At 35.8% G+C, this 19304-nt stretch overlaps 2 protein-coding genes and 1 non-coding gene across 3 annotated transcripts; all 3 read right to left on the bottom strand.

The window, feature by feature from the left end:
* Positions 1-1521: 1521 nt before the first annotated feature.
* On the bottom strand, positions 1522-10175 carry LOC132039243 (actin-related protein 2/3 complex subunit 4-like). The gene is made up of 7 exons (XM_059429772.1): positions 10142-10175; positions 6834-6864; positions 4913-4940; positions 4028-4102; positions 3850-3954; positions 2688-2777; positions 1522-1814 (listed from the first exon to the last, which is right to left on the bottom strand). Exons 1-7 carry the CDS (start codon positions 10173-10175, stop codon positions 1725-1727), a joined length of 453 nt encoding a protein of 150 aa, XP_059285755.1. The 3' UTR covers positions 1522-1724.
* On the bottom strand, positions 8414-8497 carry TRNAY-GUA (transfer RNA tyrosine (anticodon GUA)). Its single transcript is given in 2 exon segments — positions 8414-8449; positions 8461-8497. It is a non-coding gene; the product is annotated as a tRNA-Tyr (tRNA).
* LOC132040198 (stress response protein NST1-like) lies at positions 10132-18697 on the bottom strand. Its single transcript, XM_059430821.1, is given in 13 exon segments — positions 10132-10562; positions 10920-10950; positions 10952-11037; positions 11523-11605; positions 11701-11733; positions 11736-11781; positions 12257-12338; positions 12425-12487; positions 12681-12823; positions 13979-14055; positions 14526-14621; positions 15076-15235; positions 18359-18697. Coding segments are annotated over 13 exon segments (1245 nt in total). The 5' UTR covers positions 18527-18697; the 3' UTR covers positions 10132-10385.
* Positions 18698-19304: the final 607 nt, after the last annotated feature.

Genomic DNA, 19304 nt, shown 5'->3' with positions numbered 1-19304 from the left:
TAATATATGAAACTTAACTCGACTATTGATAGTTCGAGTATATATCAAAAAATTTAAAACAACTTAACTCTTATATATCGATAGGATAACTTTTTTTTTTATATATAATGTACTTTAATACCTCCTTCCGTCCCAAATTATGTGTCATTTTTTCGTTTCTTTAGAGTTTAGAGTCAATTTTCTTAAATTTTGAAGCTAAAATGAATCAGATCAATTTAATATTTTAAAATTAAAATTTAATTATTCAAAACTATACAAAGTGTTATAAGTTGCAATTCTTCTTATATTAATATGATGAAAAAAATACATTCCAGAAAATATTGATCAAACTCTATATAATTTGAATCTCTTTTCGAATAAAAAGTATGTTTATCTTATTTTGGGGTTACAAAATTTTACTAAATATCTATCGTAAGTTTTTATGTTGTCTATGTTTAAAAGTTAACTCATTATTTAATTATTTTCTTGTAAAAGGACATCTTTTTATGAAGCACATGCAGTAGCCGGTCAATAGTGGGTCATGAATTTGTCGGCATTAGACTATAGACAGTGTAACCAACATGCTACTTTCAGAACTGTCACATCTTCATCTATCTTCTTTAATTTTATTTATTATTATAATAATACCATGTTGCAGGACTAATAAATTATGGGTTATCCTTTTATTAATATCTGTCTTCTTTGACACTTTTACTTCATGGGAGTTAATACTAGCTTTAGAGTTAATCAGATTAAACTAATTATTTTTTAACTAGACTAGATGTCCAAAGCTACAGCTCCATCTACTTCAATTATGATGCTCTATATATTTTAAGTCGTTTGTAATATCTCAAACTATTTTATTGAGACGTTTCAAACGATTAAAATATTCAAAGATAAGCTTTGGAATTGATCTCAATGAGACAAATTGATGGAATATTGGAGAGAATCATGAAAATTGTTTTATGATGCGAAATAATGGATCGTTATTAAAAAACACAAGAATATAGAAGAATCTAAAACCATAAGAATAGAAGCTGATAGAAAGAAACTTCTTTTACTTGTACTATACTGTCAGAACTCAGAAGGGCAGTATCAGTCAGTTTAGCATTTTATAATATTATTCTTCAATAATGACACTAAACAGCAGTTATTACTGTAGACAACTTTAAAACGTCTATGTTTTTTTCTGTCAGAACCTAATGTTTTATCTAATAAATATGTCCGGACCAACTTGTGCATGCCTCGACTTATTCTCCGAGACACTTGCTGCCTCCCACCAGCACAGGTATAGGGTTACCCTGTCACCAAAGCTTGTATAGATAAAAAAAAATCCCATAATAATTTTACCTCAAACCCGAGATCTCATAATTCTAAACTCACTTCATTGGCCACAAAGCCACACTCTTAGTGTGACCATAACGTTGAAATAACAACACATCAGTGTCACTAACTTTGGTCTCATATAAGAAATCAACAAAAGCAAATATCAACTTAAAAGTCTTTAGACCATCATGTGCAAATCAACTAGGACTACAATGGTTATTATAGCTGATTGAAAACTCTACTAACTGGGAATTCATTCTGCCATAGCGGCTCCTCAAATAAGTGAAGAAAAAGGGAGCTCATTGGTGCAATACAATAGAGAATTTCTGTAATATGTAGCTTCAATAGAGGACAAAAAAATGAACATATATTCTAGTTGCTACAAGAATAAAACAGACAGTAAACAAGGAAAAGAAGCATCAGATGAATTGCTTTAGAAACTCAGTAGCGACAAGCCTTCCTCGCGTATTCACTGACAGTTTCAGTTCACTGATCTCCTTGTCAATATCCTGCAATTTCACAAAAGAAGGTCATGATTCAGATTTTTATATTGCTTCTCTTTAATAAATAAAAAGCAGCAAGCCCTGCCGTCATTTCAACAAGGAATTATACATAATATTTTTTTTGGGGAGTATCGTTTCCTCCCTTTTAGATTGAAAGACTGAAGCATATTAATCCATTTCTGCATTTTGTACAATTGACTCCTGCACATTCCCTTATTTGGAATTATGAAACACTTTTGCCACACTTTTACTCGTGTCGCTCTTCTGTGATACTCAGCTCACAGCTTTTATTTCTCAAAAACCATGTAGAGCAAATACTTTTTACCTTTTCCAATTTCTTATATCATATTCTTATCATCGCAACGACAGATAGCTTTTATAAATCACCACCAAACACAACACATCCCCCCCCCCCCCCCCCCATCCTCCCCCGCGGCACCCCTGAGTTCAAGCAACAACGAATAAATATGATCACACCCCCTTAAGAGCATCCCGCATTCACACAGGGTCCGTGAAAGGGCCAAACCCCAAGGGGATATAGGGAGCCTACGCTAACGCTTGCGTTAGCGGCTGATTCGACAGCTCGAACACGTGGCCTATAGGTCACACGGAGACACCCCCTTGCATCTGATATTAGAGGCAAATACCCTTTGGCGAAGTATTTTTACTAACTTTTAACCAATCCTTTTCATCTAGAAAAGCTTTGGTCCAATTTCGCTAACTTCTGTTCAGACAACTCTTACTTGTTCACGGCATCCAGAGACTCATAAAATTTCCAACATAGTGATTGATGCAGAGGTTTTACTGCTACTTCATCCTTGGCTTGGGGTGGGGTGGGGTGGGGTGGGATGGGAAGAGAGGGGAGATTAATAACTGTACCTCCATGAATTGCACTATGAAATCAATAAGCTTCTGCTTCTGCATGTCTTCACAGTGATAATTTGTAATGAGAAAACTAATGTCGAAGCCCTGAAATATAATAGACCCAACAAAATTCAGATGATTATATATAAGGGATAAAGAAACAAGTCATTTACCTATCAAGGAACAAACAAGTTCTTTACCTTAAGAAACGAGTCATTTACCTAACACCTTAAAAATTGCATTCAACCATTTGTGAAGCATGTTGAATATTCTCAACTTATGTCTAACACGTACATATGTGATTCAGTGTCAGCTAATAAACTCACAACCTTTAGGCTTAGTTTGCTGCTTTATTTTATTCACGAAATCTTGAGTACACTCCGAAGGTGCTTCTTCTCCAAACATTGCTGCTCCTCCAATCTAGGGCTAATACATGAATACACATCAAAACTAAACAATTTTTATGTTTTCACTCAAGCCTGAGAAGCAATCACATGGAGGTCGAAACAAATAAAGAGGCATCCACCCAGCTGAATGTGACAACATCTCTTAGTATAGTACTAACGAACATCTTCCCACCTCTTTGCGGGTTGAGCAACTGACACTTTGTAAGTGGTTTCATAAGGGTTCACCTCAGGGCCCGCATAAGAAAATGACAAAAATAAGGGTATTAGCCATCTTTTCCCAGCACCCCCCCCCCCCCCGGGTCCCCCCATGCAAAAGAAAGAAAAAGAAGAGGAAAAGAAACAAAAAAGGTCCTAGTCAACTTGCTACGAACAAGAAATAGAAGTAAAAATGTCTACATAATCTTGATAAGCTAATCAGTTCCAAACCATATCACTTGAGGCAAGTCCAAAAAGCCCAACTATGATTTCAAACATTACAAGAACCACCTTTCTTGTTTAGTAAACGCTCCATGCTACCACTAATGTTATCACTGGTGAAATAGGTCAATAATAACTTTAAACGTAAAATTGGTTTAACTATAGGTATTCCGACTATGAAGTAAGTAAAAGCAGAGAGAGAGAGAAAAGGATGGTAAGTAAATTGGCCATTCAAGTTCTGTCAAACATAACCACATAATTTAGTACACAGAATTAGAACATGCCAAAGCATGGAATGAGTTACAAAGGATTAAAGGAAATCTAATCCAACATATAAGACGAGAGACACAAACCTGAACTGGCTTTCTCCTCAACACCTGAAACGCTTCTGCTCTCATAGACAAAAATCTAAGGAACTTCTTTGTTAGTATATTTTCAAGTTCATCTGACTGTTTCACCTGCACAGCAATAATTGCATATGAGGAGCTTAAGCTTCTTCTTCTTTTCGAATTACTAGCAAAGCAAACATACCTTTAGACTTATTCTTAGGGAATTAATAGATGTTTCAATCAAGCACTTTTCAGCCTCATTTCTACAAATCGTAACCTGTGAATTGGCACATGGGAAAAATTGAATAGATCGATATAAGACATGCAGCTAATAAAAAAATATTTGGCACGTGAATTACAAGTAAAGACAAAGTACCAATAAGAGCATTAGAGGTCTAATTCAGAACTTTTACTTCCAGAGTTGGAAGCAAACTCACACTAAATCTAAAATTATCATGACAGAAACCGGCAATCAATTATAAAGAAGCATACAGACCAACCATTGAGCGTGTGCAAGCAGAAAAGAAATTCATCCCTATACACCTAAAGCAGGACAGATAACTAAGTTCTTTGCACCTCAGATTGTTGATTATTTCTTCCTACCTAGTCGAGAACGTGTTTACCATCAAGATAAAAAAAGAAACACGATTTTTCTAATGGCAAGTATCATGAAGTAAAGTTGCATCAATGACGCTAGATGGCCTAATATAAGACTAGCTAGACTTCCCAACCAATTTCGACAACTTGTTACATCTTTAAAGCAACCCATCGAACAACATGTTGGCAGCTAAAAAAAGACAACTCATGAGCAGGTTTTTAACAAATAGCTAATCACGGGAGAGAAAAATTATATTATTGTAAAAGCAAGAACTATGTAAACACTTCAAAAATATTATGAAAGAATAACACCCAATCACTACTTTAAGCAACGTTAACTGCATCTATTAGCAAGTCATAGTAACATGTAATTTGGACTTGCAATGATTGTACTGAGAGCAGATGAGCAAACAAGGGGAACATGAAAGTCTGCCCAGCAGTTATCTTCAAAAATAAAGACCAAAAGTTTAGAATATCAAAGAGTTCTTACAGGATTAAGAAGAAGTTCTGGGCTTGTCCTGAAGAACATACAACATAAGAAAAACATTACTATTATGATATACACACTTTGCAGGTAATTAAGATAACATTTGAAACAGAGAAGAAACATCACATTGTCTTCACAGTTCACATCGAAACAGCAGTTCAGAAAATGCGAGCTGCTACCAATAGTATGATCACGTCCGCTAGACAAGCTTTAATGATATTTGCTCAAATTTAGCAGCTTCAAATATATATTTCGCGATGACATTCAAAAGTTCAATTGTTAACAGCACATTTTGCCTTGTGATGAGGTAGACTGAATTTCTTATGGAAGACAAGTTCTTGAATCTTCAGAATGTCAAACAATTTGTCCAAAAGCATAGTTACGAAGCAGGAACTCTCAGGGCAAGATTTATAAGATAAGTTCCCAAGGTACTAAACTTTTGCATTTTTGATACTAAAACACGATACCAACTAGATCAATTTAGTTCAAAGTTAATGAGATCCTACACCGATGTTCAGGTATTGATTTTTAAAGTAGGAAGCCCAGCTTTATATTTCAAAGTTTTTGAGTTTTTTCAGACATTATATGCCAGTAAAATACACCAAAATTTGATTTGATAGGACTAGAAATTAAGTCAAACTGATTAGGTCTTGACTACCGTAACATGCTGCATACCCAAAAAAGGAGGTGGCAACATATCCAAAGGTCAAAAGGGAGCAATGAGTCAACATGCATTTTAAGACATAGGTATTTCTCGTTGTATCAATACTGCACATCGATTCCTCTAGCCCATAAAAGGCATTCAGTATAAGTTTTTTCTCCCTAAATACCTGAGAACTCAACTTCATTTTAATAAAATATTAAAATTTTGCTGCAGAAGTGAAATGTGCATGCAAGTCAAAAGTTTTTTGTTTAAGAATGTACATGTGAAAAGAATACACATGAAATTGCCTGGATTATAGGAATCTGCATAGCGTGAAGCCATTTGACGAACTACAGAAGAGATAAATGATGGAATTTTAACCAGTATCATTAACTTCAAGTAAAATGCAACTGCAGCATGAAGTCATACTTTTAGTTCAACCTCTGGTTTGTTATGCCTCTCTACTTCCTGGCATGGGAAATTCTGCAACCAGCCAACCATGTCAAAAGAGAGATTATCCAAGCAGGTATAAAGTAACTATGGCATAATACTTACAGAATTAATGGTTGAATGGGCTTAAAAATCAAAACTAACACTTCATTGCATGACTAACAACTTCGTAATTTTATGTTAAAATGCAGACAAAAAGCAAATTATTTATTGAGAAATATCAAAATATGTCAAATGCAACATATTAATTGGCGGAACATATGACATATGGTGGTTGAAATAGCATACAACAACAACTACCCCTCAATTCCAAGATAGTTGGCTGAACAAAGAACATATGTTTAAAGAATCATAACAATAAGCAGAGAAGGCAATGAGAAAATCATTTTAATAATAGTACAATGTGGATGCAGAATTCGGAATCCCTTTTTTTTTTTCTTTTTTTTTTTTTGTGGTTGTGGGGTGGGGTGGGAAGGAGTGTTGGTGGCATGCTGCATATGGACTCTCTAATACAAGCATATATGACTGCCGAGAAATTAAAACTCATAAGTGAAAACGGAATGTCCTAGAAGCGTGGTAACTCAACTTGCCTCAATCACCCAAAATGTCATAGTGTTATGCTTCTCACTGTCTCAAACTACCAGCTCTAGTTCATGTCTCGATGTACAAACCTCAAACATTATATCTCAGGCCAATGACAATGCAAGTCAAACACAACATCTAAAAGAACTCAACTAAGAATTTAGTATTCTAACTTGAACTTTTCTAAAAAAATTTATTACAAAACTACTAAAAATTCTTAAAATATTTAACATGTAGAATGCTACATACCTGAAGACACATTGCTGCCTCGAGCGTGTTTCTTATGCATGTCAGATACAATCGTAACGAATTTGCCTAGAAATTTATCAAAACAATAACTGATCAGCATTTTGCAGTATGTAACCCAGCCCCCTCCACACACAGGAAAAAAAGAAAAAAAAAAAAAAAGAAAAAGAAAAGAAAGATACTCCCTCTGTCCCAATTTATGTGGCACCATTTGATTAGGCACAGAGTTGAAGAAAAAAAAAACTTGTGAAATTTGCGGTCCAAATCAAGCCTAAGACATTTGTGTGGCTGTAAATCGTCTTATAAAGTTAAATTGTTTCTAAATATAGAAAAGTGACATTCTTTTTGGGACCGACTAAAAAGGAAAGTGAGCCACATAAATTGGGACAGAGGAAGCATCATTTTTAAACAACCAACCCACACATTGCTGCCTCGAGCGTATTTCTTATTCATGTCAGATACAATCACAATTAATTCCCCTAGAAATTTATCAAAACAATAACTGCTCAGCAATCTTACAGTATATAACCACCAACAACCCCCCCCCCCCCCCCCCCCCCAAAACAGAGAAAAAAGATAACATTTTTAAACAACAACCTTTTTCCAGATTGTTTATCATGGTCTTTGATCTTGCACTATTTCATTTTCATACTGCTTTGAATTGGTTGTCCTTATCTGACCCTTTTTTGCCATGCTTTCTCTTGAGCAACGATCTTTCTGGAAATAGCCTCCCTACATTATAGTGGGCATACACTTTACCCTCCCCAGACCCCATATTGTGGAATTTCACTGGGTACGTTGTTGTTGTATTTTTAAACAACAAAAACCAACACATTGCTGCCTCGAGCGTGTTTCTTATGCAGGTCGGAGACAACCCTAACGAATTTGCCTAGAAATTCATCAAAATACTACCGACTCAGCATTTTGCAGTATGTGCCCCTCACCCCCCCCCCCCCCCCCCCCCCAAACCCCCACCATTAAAAAAAACACACACACACACAGAGACAGAAAAAAAGATCACATTTTTAAAACAACCAAACCCCTTCAGAAAAATCATTCCATCTAAAATTTCATTTCATAGTATTTCTTAAGACCCATTGTCTGGACTTAAACCATATACATAGTTAGAGCAAATTTTAGACTAAACATATTACACATTCATAAAGCTAACACAACAGTAGTAAGTGAAATAATATTTCTGAAACTAATAAATTTGAAATCTTGGATCTAAATCAATTGGGCTCGTATATAAACATGAATTAATCCAAACGCAGCTCACTTTTATCTACAGTTACTCCAATAATAGTATAAATAAGGAAATATATATCAAATCCCTAAAAACTCTTTCTTTTTTTTTTTTTTTTTTTTGTCGAAATTTAAATGACAATACTTACCATTAAGGAATGTTTCACTTGATTTCGCTTTGATTTGAATACAGTTATAATTCGATTGACGTTTTAGCTGAGTGTTGGTAGAAAAAAAAAATTCGGCTTTGTTGTGTGCACGTTAAGTTAAAGACTGCTAAAATGCGCCGAGTTGAGGAAGTAAAGTGAAAGCAAAAGAAAAAAAGATGAAAAAGAAAGTCCGACCTGCCGGATTCGAACCAGCGACCTAAAGATTACAGCACCTACTACAGTCTTCCGCTCTACCAACTGAGCTAAGGTCGGTTCGATGGTTAACTCATGATGATATATGAATATTAATAATACTTCCTCCGTATAATTTTTAAGTGTTCTACTTTCCTTTTTACTCTGTCCGGAAAAGAATATCTAAGTTGACACTTCAAACATCATAAATGATAAGTTTATAATTAAAAGATTCAAATGACATTTTAGTACATTATACACGTTTTTAATTTAAGACCAACATTCAAAAGTTCTGAGTAGGTAGTCGAATGCTGTCTAGTTTCCTTTATTATTATTATTATTATTATTACTCTGTTACTATCTTATTCTTTGATTTTTATTACAACGTGTTTTCTTTGTTCGCTTATCGTTTCATTATTGTTGCTATTATTCTTTTCTTCAATATTTTCTACATGGCTTCCTTACTGTGTATTTCTTTTTATACTGTTTTTTATATGTGTTGCTTGAGCCTATGGTCTATCAGAAACAACCTCTCTACACTCACAAGCTAGGGGTAAGGCTGCATACACACAACCCCTCCCTAAAATTCACTTGTGAGATTACATTGGGTATGTTATTATTGTTGTAAGATTTAAAAATCTGTTCTTTTTAAATTTTGTGCCTAGTCAAACTAAAACATTTAAATTGGGATGTGAGGAGTATTATTTTACCAACCAAAAGAAAGAAAGCATCTAATTGTTGACAACTTTGGAATGTGTTTGGAAGTTGGTTCGAAATTAATAGGTTAAATAAATTAAGACTGTGAATACTTTTATTGCCAAATTTTAATTTTGAAGGTTCAATTGGACCACTATTGGTACAAAAGAATGAGAAAATGAATAGGTGATTGATCAAGTAAGTCGTTTTATTCTTGTTAAGGGCAAGAGACAAAATGGCATTTTAGCTAGGAAGATGTGCTTGCGGGTAGCAATCAAATATGTGTTATTGTACCATCTAATTGTTGGAGTTTATTTAGACATTAATCGAGATATTGGGAACATGTGTTATCGTACCATCTGATTGTTGGAGTTTATTCAGACATTAATCGAGATATTGGGAATTAATATGTTGAATAAGTTAAGACTATGAATGTGCTCATTAACTTGTACAAGTTTGAATTGAAGAAAGTAGGAATTGAAAAGTTTGGACAATTTCTTGAAAAATTAGTTGGTGAATTAGTAAGTACGTTTAGAGAAATGTAAACATGAAACAATTAAAAAAGATTAAAAATAAAAAAGTTGTGTATTTTCGAAGCGGTAGTATAGTTTGTTAACTATTCTTCAAGTTTTTAAGTCATAATAGTAATTCATAAGGATGTTCTTTTCCATTTAAGGAAAAATAAAAAGTCATTGATTAGCCTCCCATTGACTAAACAATCGAATTTTAACATTAAAACTAGTTACTACTACTACCACTTTGATATTGGAATTTATATTAAACATGAACAATTGAAATTAATTACTCCCAAATTTGTTTGCCATAATTCGACTCGCCGAGAAGTTTAAAAATAAAAGAAGACTTCTGAAACTTAAAATCTTCTCCTTAAGATATAAGTATATAAATGTGCCAATTCTTTAATAAACTGATAAAGAAATAGTGTCAAACAAAGTGAAACGAGAAAGTTGTTCCTACTCTCCGTTACTCTTTTATAGCTTTAGTTCCAAAAACAAAGGAAATACATCTAACCATCAGCCTGATATTCATCATACATACTTTCCATTGTTATCTTAGTCATGCAAAAAAGGACATCAAGTTTCAAAATGATCATGATCCTTTAACTCGTAGATGAAAAAAAAAAATGGTTCAAAAAGGAACATCCATATATCAACCTTAGTAGCTTTTACAGTTTCAGTTTATATAATACTAAGGTACCTTGTAAATGTTGGACAAAACATCCTTCACTATTGGCCTGAACTCATGTATTATAAGATTAAAGGACTCCAAAGAAGGGATTCTTAATTGCATTGTTCAACTCAGTTCCAGCAGTATTAAGCACTGCAATGTCCACCTTCTCTCTTGGCAGGTACAAGAATTCACCCCCTTCAATTTTCTCAAATCCACAGTGCTCAAGAAACTCAATGCCTCCTTGAAGCTTGCCAATTCTATCCTGCAAAGTCAAAACAGGTGGGCGTGTTAGTTCTCTGAGTTTATGAATCTGCTTGACAACTAGGGAAGAAAAAGAAATTGGGATTGGGATAGTCTAGGCACAAAGAATTGGAGGTGAGGTTCCTAAATCATCCTGCATGTTGGCTAGCAATAATAATCAATTAAGCAAATAATTAAGTACATAAACCTCAACCCCATCCCCTATTTTCAGAAATTGAATGAAGGTAACCAACAAATTAGGTTATAAAAGCAAGGATCAAAAGAGCTTTGCCTTATAAAATTTCGAGTGATGGAGTCAATTCAGATGTAACTAAAGAACAAAAAAAGAGGCAAAACTAATATCTTAATGACACTTCACCTGAAAAGCAGCATTACTAAGTCTAATCTTGTAAATTTCTCTCATTGGGATTTGTAGCGACATTCTTTGCATAAGTTAGCAGTGTGTTGAAGGCTGTCTTGACTTTGGCCTCATCATCCTGAAGCGTAAGGGAAAAATGAACAAAAAATCAGCTCGCCAACAATGAAGTTAGAATGACATCTCATTCATATCTAAAACCCACCAAAGGAATGTAGAATGTCAATCGTAGGCTACTCAGTTCCTAGGGAGTATTTGTTGATTAGTTTTCAAAAGAAAAAGCTTCCTAATGTAATACACTAAAGAAAGAAAGACAAAAGAAACATTCAATCTATTCTTGAATTTCAAAATTCATTATTTATGTCTAGATGAAAAATAATAATTTAACCTGAGTGGCTAATTATGACTCTGATGTCCTTTTGCTTTCTACGTTCCTTTTGCTTTCTACTTTTTTGAGTTTGGGAACTAAGGGTGGAAGAACAAGTAAGTTTCACTTTGTTTTTAAATAAAGGTAAGTAGCTGGTGCACCTTGAACCACCTCTCAGTTCCAAAGCCCAAACCTGGAAGAAAATAGTCTAGGGATCCAAAACACAACTGAATGATTACCTTGTGAGTCTGTTTAAGAGTTCGCAGGCACTCCCTCATCTTCTCGGCCTTTGTAGCTGGTCTGACAGGCAAAAATGAGCTCTACCAAGAAACACTCGAAAAAGTTTGAGTCGAACAAGATATGTCCAAATGGAACAAAACTACAAGCAGATTTGTTAAATAAATAAATAAACACCTTTTTTTTCCTCCACAACAGGTGTAGAAGGTTTGGGGAAGCAGGATCTTCTGCTGGCAAACCGAGCTTCCTTCTTCTTTCTGCCTGTGAAAGTAAACACAGTTGTTTCAGCATGACAGACGTAGCAGTACGTAATTATGTTGTGAGGATTGCACTTAAGTGATCCAGATCATGAGTTATAATTTGGTGCAGGAATTTAAAAATCATTTGAATTAGTGATATTGATGAACGTCGACCGCTGAAAGCAACTTTTTGTTATGCATTATGTACGTGCATATTCTGGAATTTTCGAGTCTAGTGCCTTATAATATAATAGGAAAATGAATTATTTCTTATTATAGGTTTGTAAGTTGCTCAAACCATCTGACTGCAATTATCCATGTTCTAGGCTGCCCAGCAAAGAGTAGGTGGCAAGATAGATAGTACCAAATACTGTTTTTAAGTGAATCAAATATATTGACAAAGACGTGTTTTATACATTAATAAATTGACAAGTTCCATCAAGCAAGCTAGATATAGAAGGGCTGAATAAATTTCATGATAGGTTGGAGTTTCTGACCTTATCTTCTTCCAGCTTCTGACGAATTCTCTCCCTAGCTCGTGCTTCTTCCTCTTTTTCGGCTTTGCGCAATGCTATTATACTATACAGCAGAGTGAAAAAATTCAATTATATGAGCAGAAATCGCTGAGAGTGAAAACAGAAAGAGTAGCAAAGTTCAAGGCGTACCGTTTTCTTTCATTATCTTCCTCAATCCGTTTTGCTTCCAGGAGTTCCTTACCAATCCTAATTCTTTCCTGAAGCAGAGGGCAAAATGATTTTACTAACATATTCAACTACATTGATTACAACTCAAGAAATAAAACACAGTTAACTAACAATGCAACCAATTAACCATCACCGGTTTCAGAACATAACTCAACAATAATATTCAATTGACTTCCATGAATGCAAACTAGACATCACAATCTAAATCAAGAGTTACCTTTTTCTCTCTCTTTCCCTTTGTCTCTCTTCCTCTTCTTTCTTTTTACGAGCACGCTCCTTCAACTCTTGTTGTTTCATCTTTATTTCCTCTGGAGTAAGAGAAGGCTTTGGAGCCTCAGCTTTCTTGGAACTGGCAGGTACCTAGATAAATTTTGATAATCATTGCATTATTGAAGCAGGATAAGTTGGAAGATACAGGATAAAACATAAGGTCCATTACATATGCAAAAAAAAAAAAAAAAAAAAAAAGAAAGTTAATGACTTTATTGACAAACTTAAGAGATTCTTCTGTAGAAATGCTTATAGGTTCCAGCAAAGATACGAAAAAACATTTCATCCTGGACCGCCAAGAAAAGCATTGGCCTTCTCACAATATAAGGCAAACTTTATCTGCACCCAGGAGTGTGCCTAATGGTCAATGAAGTAGGTTGAGTAGCCATGAGCTCTTAGGTTCAAATCCAAGTGGAGGCAAAAACACTACATGATTTCCTCCCGTTTGTCCAAGCCTTGGTGAGCATAGTTACCTGGTACATGCGTTGTTGGGAGGTAGCAAGAGGCCCGGGTACCATGGTTATCAATTAAAAATAAGGCACATTTAATTTACCAAAAAATCCTAGTGGCTATTTAGAAAGCTCGGAAACTTACTAGAGAAAGGGAATAAGAGATATTTTGGGGCTTAAGTGTTACCTTTTGGTGTAACTTCTGTGGTGTTTCCTTATAATCAGTAACGTGCAAACTACTCTTTTAATTTTTCCTAGGCCTGGTTGAGTATGGATTGGACCATCTCCAACCATCCTTCTAGCTGTAACGTCCTAACTGGTGTCATGCCCTTATAATGCTAAGAACTAAGGGCTCGTTTGGTATGATGGATAGAGAAAAATAGTCCTGGGATAAAAATTAGTACCACCTTATCCCACGTTTGGTTGGGAAAAAAAAAAAAACTCAGGATAACTAATCCCGGGATTAGAGTGTTTTTTTTATCCCACCTTGAGGGTGGAATAACTAATCCCGGGATTAGTTATCCCGGGATTAGTTATCCCGGGATAAGTTGTTTCCAACCAAACAAGCCCTAAGGTCTCTTTTAACAGGTTCAACCATGCACACAACCACAAAATTGATATAACTGAGTCCAACTTCCCTTTTTTTTTTTTTTGAAAACTGAGTACAACTTCCTGTTAATAGATCATAAATGCCACATAAAAACATCTTTATGAATCTCATATGGAAACAGTAACCACAGCATAGAATTAGATAGTGAACTAAGCAATTAAGTGCAGGAATATGAAATTTCCATACCATTGGTGTTTCATCAATGTCTGGGTCACTTTCATGCTCTACAACCCAATTTACAGCAGCCTCCAAGCTGGCATTGCCTGTATCCAAAATTCACAGGCATGGACAATTAGATGCCTTAAAAGTTTTATAGATGAAACAAAGAAGAACCTCGCACAGACAACAAGGTGGTCAACAGTAAACATACAGAATTGGGAGATTGACATCATACTAGATTGGTTAAAGTAAAGAGGAAATGTTTGAAAAAGTTAGCTACTGGAGGGCATTCAACTCCCTCCCCCAACCCCCTTCTTGGGTATTAACAGGCTAAGCTTTCTCAGCTCAGTCCAGTACTACAAAATAGTAAGAGTAGTTGGGTTTGGATGAGAATGGACCGTTTGGGAGCTGTCTTTCTATTTGTATTCAAGAGTCTTGATTAAAAAAAAAAAAGCATCAGTCACCTGAATGCATCATACATGGATTTGTTTTTTGGATATGTGACTTTTTCTCGTCTCCCATAGATTTAGGGACAATCATAACAATGAAGATGCTCATCTACAAAAGTACTCACCAGAAAAGTGGAGTGCGCGGATAGCCCTAGCTTTGGGAAATCCCATTGTCTCGAGTTCCGATAGCAGGTTTTGGTCAACTTCAGGAACAACCATTTCTAGCAAGAAAAGGTATATTAGTACCGATATATCCACGCATACGCAATAAAAATAAAGAACTGCTCAAATATTTACGCCTCATTTGACCAAATATTAGCTGCAATCTATGGGTTTCATAGTTCTTCCCTATTAGAGTTGGATGATAAGCACCTTATATTTGCAAATTCTAGATCTACATAAAGAGCTTGCTTGATGAATTAAAGCATTAAACAAATAAAAACACCCCTCCATCCCGACTTGTCTAGATGTTGTAATTACTCCCAAATGTTCATGGTACTCCTATCCCCGTTGGTTCTCAAAGTCCAAGGCATTTTCTCCCTCTAAACTAACTCATAAGATAAAGCTACTGATAAAAGAACCAATTAGCAAATCGTAAGTAATAAATGAATTTATCTAATAACTACTAAATTGTAATTTAAAAGACCAAAATCTGCAACCACAATGAACTACTACCTTCATGTTGGCCAGTACCACTGTCATCACCACCCTCTGCCATGTCTACGTCCTCATCGGCTTTTGCCTTTGGTACCTCCAAGCTGATTGGCTTCACTGCCTCTGCTGTCTTGTCTGTAAATTCTGTGTGGCCAGTTCTCTTGGTGTGCAAATCACTCTCCTTCATAAATCAAAAACATCCCAAATTCACAAAAAGCTGCATTGTCAAGCTACCCCAACAGTTAAATCATCATGACAGCAGAACTAAACTATTCATATTCCAATCAGAAGTTTGTACAAAATTATCTCCACCCAAATTCACAATATAATATACTACACTTTTATTCTTTTCTTTTCTTTTCTTTTTTATAAATGTGAATTCCACTGTTTTCAGCTTCAAAACTTGGTGGATTAAGAATCTGCCCCTTTATCTTTCTCATTTAACTACCAGGCTTGATTCACTGATGTGGTATTACGGAAGACGTAGTGCTCAATTGCGGGTTAAACCAAAGCAGGTTACCTTGGCTCAGACCCTGTATGTGTTAAAAGTTTACTAAACAATTACATATAATTAACAGGTTTCAAACTCAGTAAATCAAATGGGTTGTGATAAAATTCCAAACTCGAACCCATAATATTCAATTTGTGAATCCGCCTCTGGTACTACCTTTTATAATTGAATCAAAGCCCTGGGTGCCATGGGCGTATCCAATCCTACCATAGCTAACACTCACTACCTTTCTGAGAAACTGGTACTGAACTAACACTCACTACCTTTTGACCGGAACCATATACAAATATTTATTTGAGAAGTATACACACACACACACACACACACACACAACGGACTAATGTGCGGAATGGTAATTCCAGGGGCGAATATACAAGGTAAGGTATGAGTTCAGTGGCACTGCTTTACTTGGCTTATCTAGTAGACTATTTTTAGCTTTCACGTGTCGAGAGGGATAAAACCTTTAACTTTAGCAAGTACTACTACTCCTATGTTTTCGGACAGTATTACCAATTGTATGATGTTCTCCAACACATTAGTTTTGGTGCAACCCCATATATGTGTTAAAAAAATATATTCACAAATATTAAATTTCAAACCCAATAACTCAAATCCTCATAAAGTTCAAATCTTGGACAGCCTGTGGGTACTTCACACCTACAACAACTCCTCAATCCTAAACTAGATAGGATCCAGCAATTGGCTATATAAATCATTAAAACCCTATAACTCAATCGTAGCTTCAGAGACATCCCGAACCCATAAAGTTCACATTTTGGATCCACGTCCAGGTACTTAACACCTACAACTACTGCTCAATCTCAAACTAGATAAGGATCCAGCAATTGTCTATACAAATCATTAAAACCCGATTCGTAGCTACAAATAATCAATAAAAGGGCAAAAGATTTACCGTTTTGGTCTTGGAGCACAAGGTCCCCAAAACCATTAGCTTTAGTTCAAACCCTGTACATGTGTTAAAAAAAAACTATTTACATATATTAAATTTCAAACCCAATAACTTAAATCGTTCCTGAAACCCATAAAGTTCAAATCTTGGACTACCCCCTCAATCTCAAACTAGATAGGATCCAGCAATTATCTGTACCAATCATTAAAATCCTATTCTTAGCTACAGATTATCAATAAAAGTGGAACAAGAGGGGCAAAAAAAGTTATATTTCGACACCCAATAAGTCAAATCGTCAGTAGTTTCCGGAAACCCATAAAGTCCAAATCTTGGATTCACTTCTAGGTACTTCATAGTTCATACATATAACAACTACTCCTCAATCTGAAACTAGATAGGATCCAGTAATTAGCTACAAAAGTCATTAAATCCCTATAAATCAAATGATCAATGGTTTCAGTGACATCTCAAACCCATAAAGTTCAAATCTTGGGTCCCCACACCCAACCACCCACCACTCACCACACACCACCCAACCACCCACCACACACCCCACCACCCCCTTCAACCCCACCCAACACCACCCTACCCCACAGATAATCAATAAAAGGGGAATAAAAGGGCAATCAAAGTTACCACTCTCAATATCAAACAAAATAGGATCCATCAATTATCTACCAATCATTAAAACCCTATTCTTAGCTACAATTAATCAATAAAAAGAGGCAATTTTTATACTGTTTTGGAGCGACAAGGCTTGCCACAAGCAGTGCAAAGGAGGCTAAGAACAGCTTCGGTTGATTCAGAGAAGTAACCTCAGCAGACCCTGGAAGTAAACTATGTTCTTGTATAGACAAGGAAGTAATCAAAAAAAAAAAGTAACCTCAGCATGTTCTTGTACTTCACACCTACAACTACTCCTCAAATCTCAAACTAGACAAGGATCCACCAATTGACTACACAAATCATTAAAACCCTTGTATGTGTGAAAAATCTACTTACAAATATTAAATTCCGAACCCATTAACTCAAATAACCCATAAAGTTCAAATCCTGAATCCTCCTTTGGCTACTGCACACCTACAACAACTACTCAATCTCAAGCTAGATAATGGATCCATCAATTGTCTATACAAATCATTAAAAACCCTGTAATAACTCAAATAATCAATGGCTTCAGTGACATCCCAAACCCATAAAGTTCAAATCTTGGACCCCCACACCCAACCACATCCACCACCCCCACCCCCAACCACCCACCCCACCACTCCCCACATCCCTTTCTCCCCAACTCACCCCCACCACCCCCTACCCCCCAACCCGCCCCCACCCCCCACCACACCCCACATCCCTTTCTCCCCAACTCACCCCCACCACCTACTCCCCAACCCACCCCACCTTCACCCTCAACCCACCCACCCCACACCACCCTACCCCACATATAATCAACAAAAGGGGAATAAAAGGGCAATAAAAGTTACCACTACTCAATCTCAAACTAGGTATGATCCAACAATTATCTATACAAATCATTAAAACCCTATAACTCAAATAATCAATGGTTTCAGAAGCATCCCATACCCATAAAGTTCAAATCTTGGATCCCCACACCCCCCACACCCCACCACCCCAACCACCCACCACACCCACACCCACACCCCACCCCACACCCACCCCTTTCACCCCACACCACCTACCCCCCGAACCCACCCCCGTCCCCTACCCACCCCACACCACCCTACCCCACAGACAATCAACAAAAGGGCAATAAAAGTTACCACTACTCAATCTCAAACTAGATATGATCCAACAATTATCTACACAAATCATTAAAACCCAATTCTTAGCTACAATTAATCAATAAAAGGGGCAATATCTTTTACCGTTTTGGAGCGACAAGGCTTGCCACAAGCAGTACAAACAAGGTTAAGAACAGCTTCAGTTGATTCAGAGAAATTAGTATGTGAAGTAACTTCAGCATGTTCTTGTGCTTCTTCTACAGATTTGAAAAGTGTTCCACAATCACCACACTGTAATGATACACCTGACATTATTACAACACTTATAATTCAATTCAACTTAATTAGATCTATCTATGTATCTCAATCTTGCTTTTTTTCTGATTGTGTTCTTTGGTCGTCAATGGGGTTTTGTTTGTTAGGAGATGAAAAGGCCTTTATATTTGTTGGTTTTTAAGGTAAATTCTAGTTAGAGTGTGATTGGGTTTACCTCATTGTGAATAGCTAATAAAGTTAGAAGTATTGAATAGTAGAGTACTATTTTCAAGTGTTTGAAATTAATTAATTTTATAAATAAACACTTTCTCCGTCTCAAAATAAGTATCACCTTAAAATAAATGCAGGTTTACTAAACTACCGGATGTTGTTTTTAGAATTGGACAGTATTAAAGATGACTATTTTTTTAACGCGAAAGGCATGGTTGGAAACACTTGCCAATTTTCGTCTTGAATGTCAAGTGGTTGATATTATCCCTCTTGGACCAGAACTCCTTGTTTCCGAGGGTGAATCTATCAAATTTGATCAATCATTAACGAGTAATCCTAATGTGGGTGGATTTGGTTAGGGAGATGTAGAAATAGTACTTCAAGATCCATTACGTGTCCAAGGACTTTTGTTCTAAGATTACACTTATTTTGGGATAATTATTTTTGTTAGCCATTGACACTTATTCTGAGACGGGGAGAATAGCCAATAAGGTGAAAGTATTGAAAAATATATTTTCTAAGTGTTAAAAATAAAGTTTATAAATAAGTAACTATTTTATTTGAATAAAAGAGTTGAAATTAATAATAAACAGTTAATGTATTT

The sequence above is a fragment of the Lycium ferocissimum genome, chromosome 12, assembly GCF_029784015.1.
Source record: "Lycium ferocissimum isolate CSIRO_LF1 chromosome 12, AGI_CSIRO_Lferr_CH_V1, whole genome shotgun sequence".
Taxonomy (NCBI): Eukaryota; Viridiplantae; Streptophyta; class Magnoliopsida; order Solanales; family Solanaceae; genus Lycium; species Lycium ferocissimum.
Note: the sequence above shows the minus strand (reverse complement) of the source record. Positions and strands in the feature narration are given on the sequence as shown.

Excerpts from the sequence above, each read along its gene's own strand:
- LOC132039243 (XM_059429772.1), bottom strand. The coding sequence starts at position 10,175 with ATGGAAAGTATGTATGATGAATATCAGGCTGATG. Across the intron at positions 4,941-6,833 it reads AGGCAGCAATGTGTCTTCAG|GACAAGCCCAGAACTTCTTC; the intron begins GTATGTAGCATT and ends TATGTTCTTCAG. Across the intron at positions 1,815-2,687 it reads TCATAGTGCAATTCATGGAG|GATATTGACAAGGAGATCAG; the intron begins GTACAGTTATTA and ends GTGAAATTGCAG.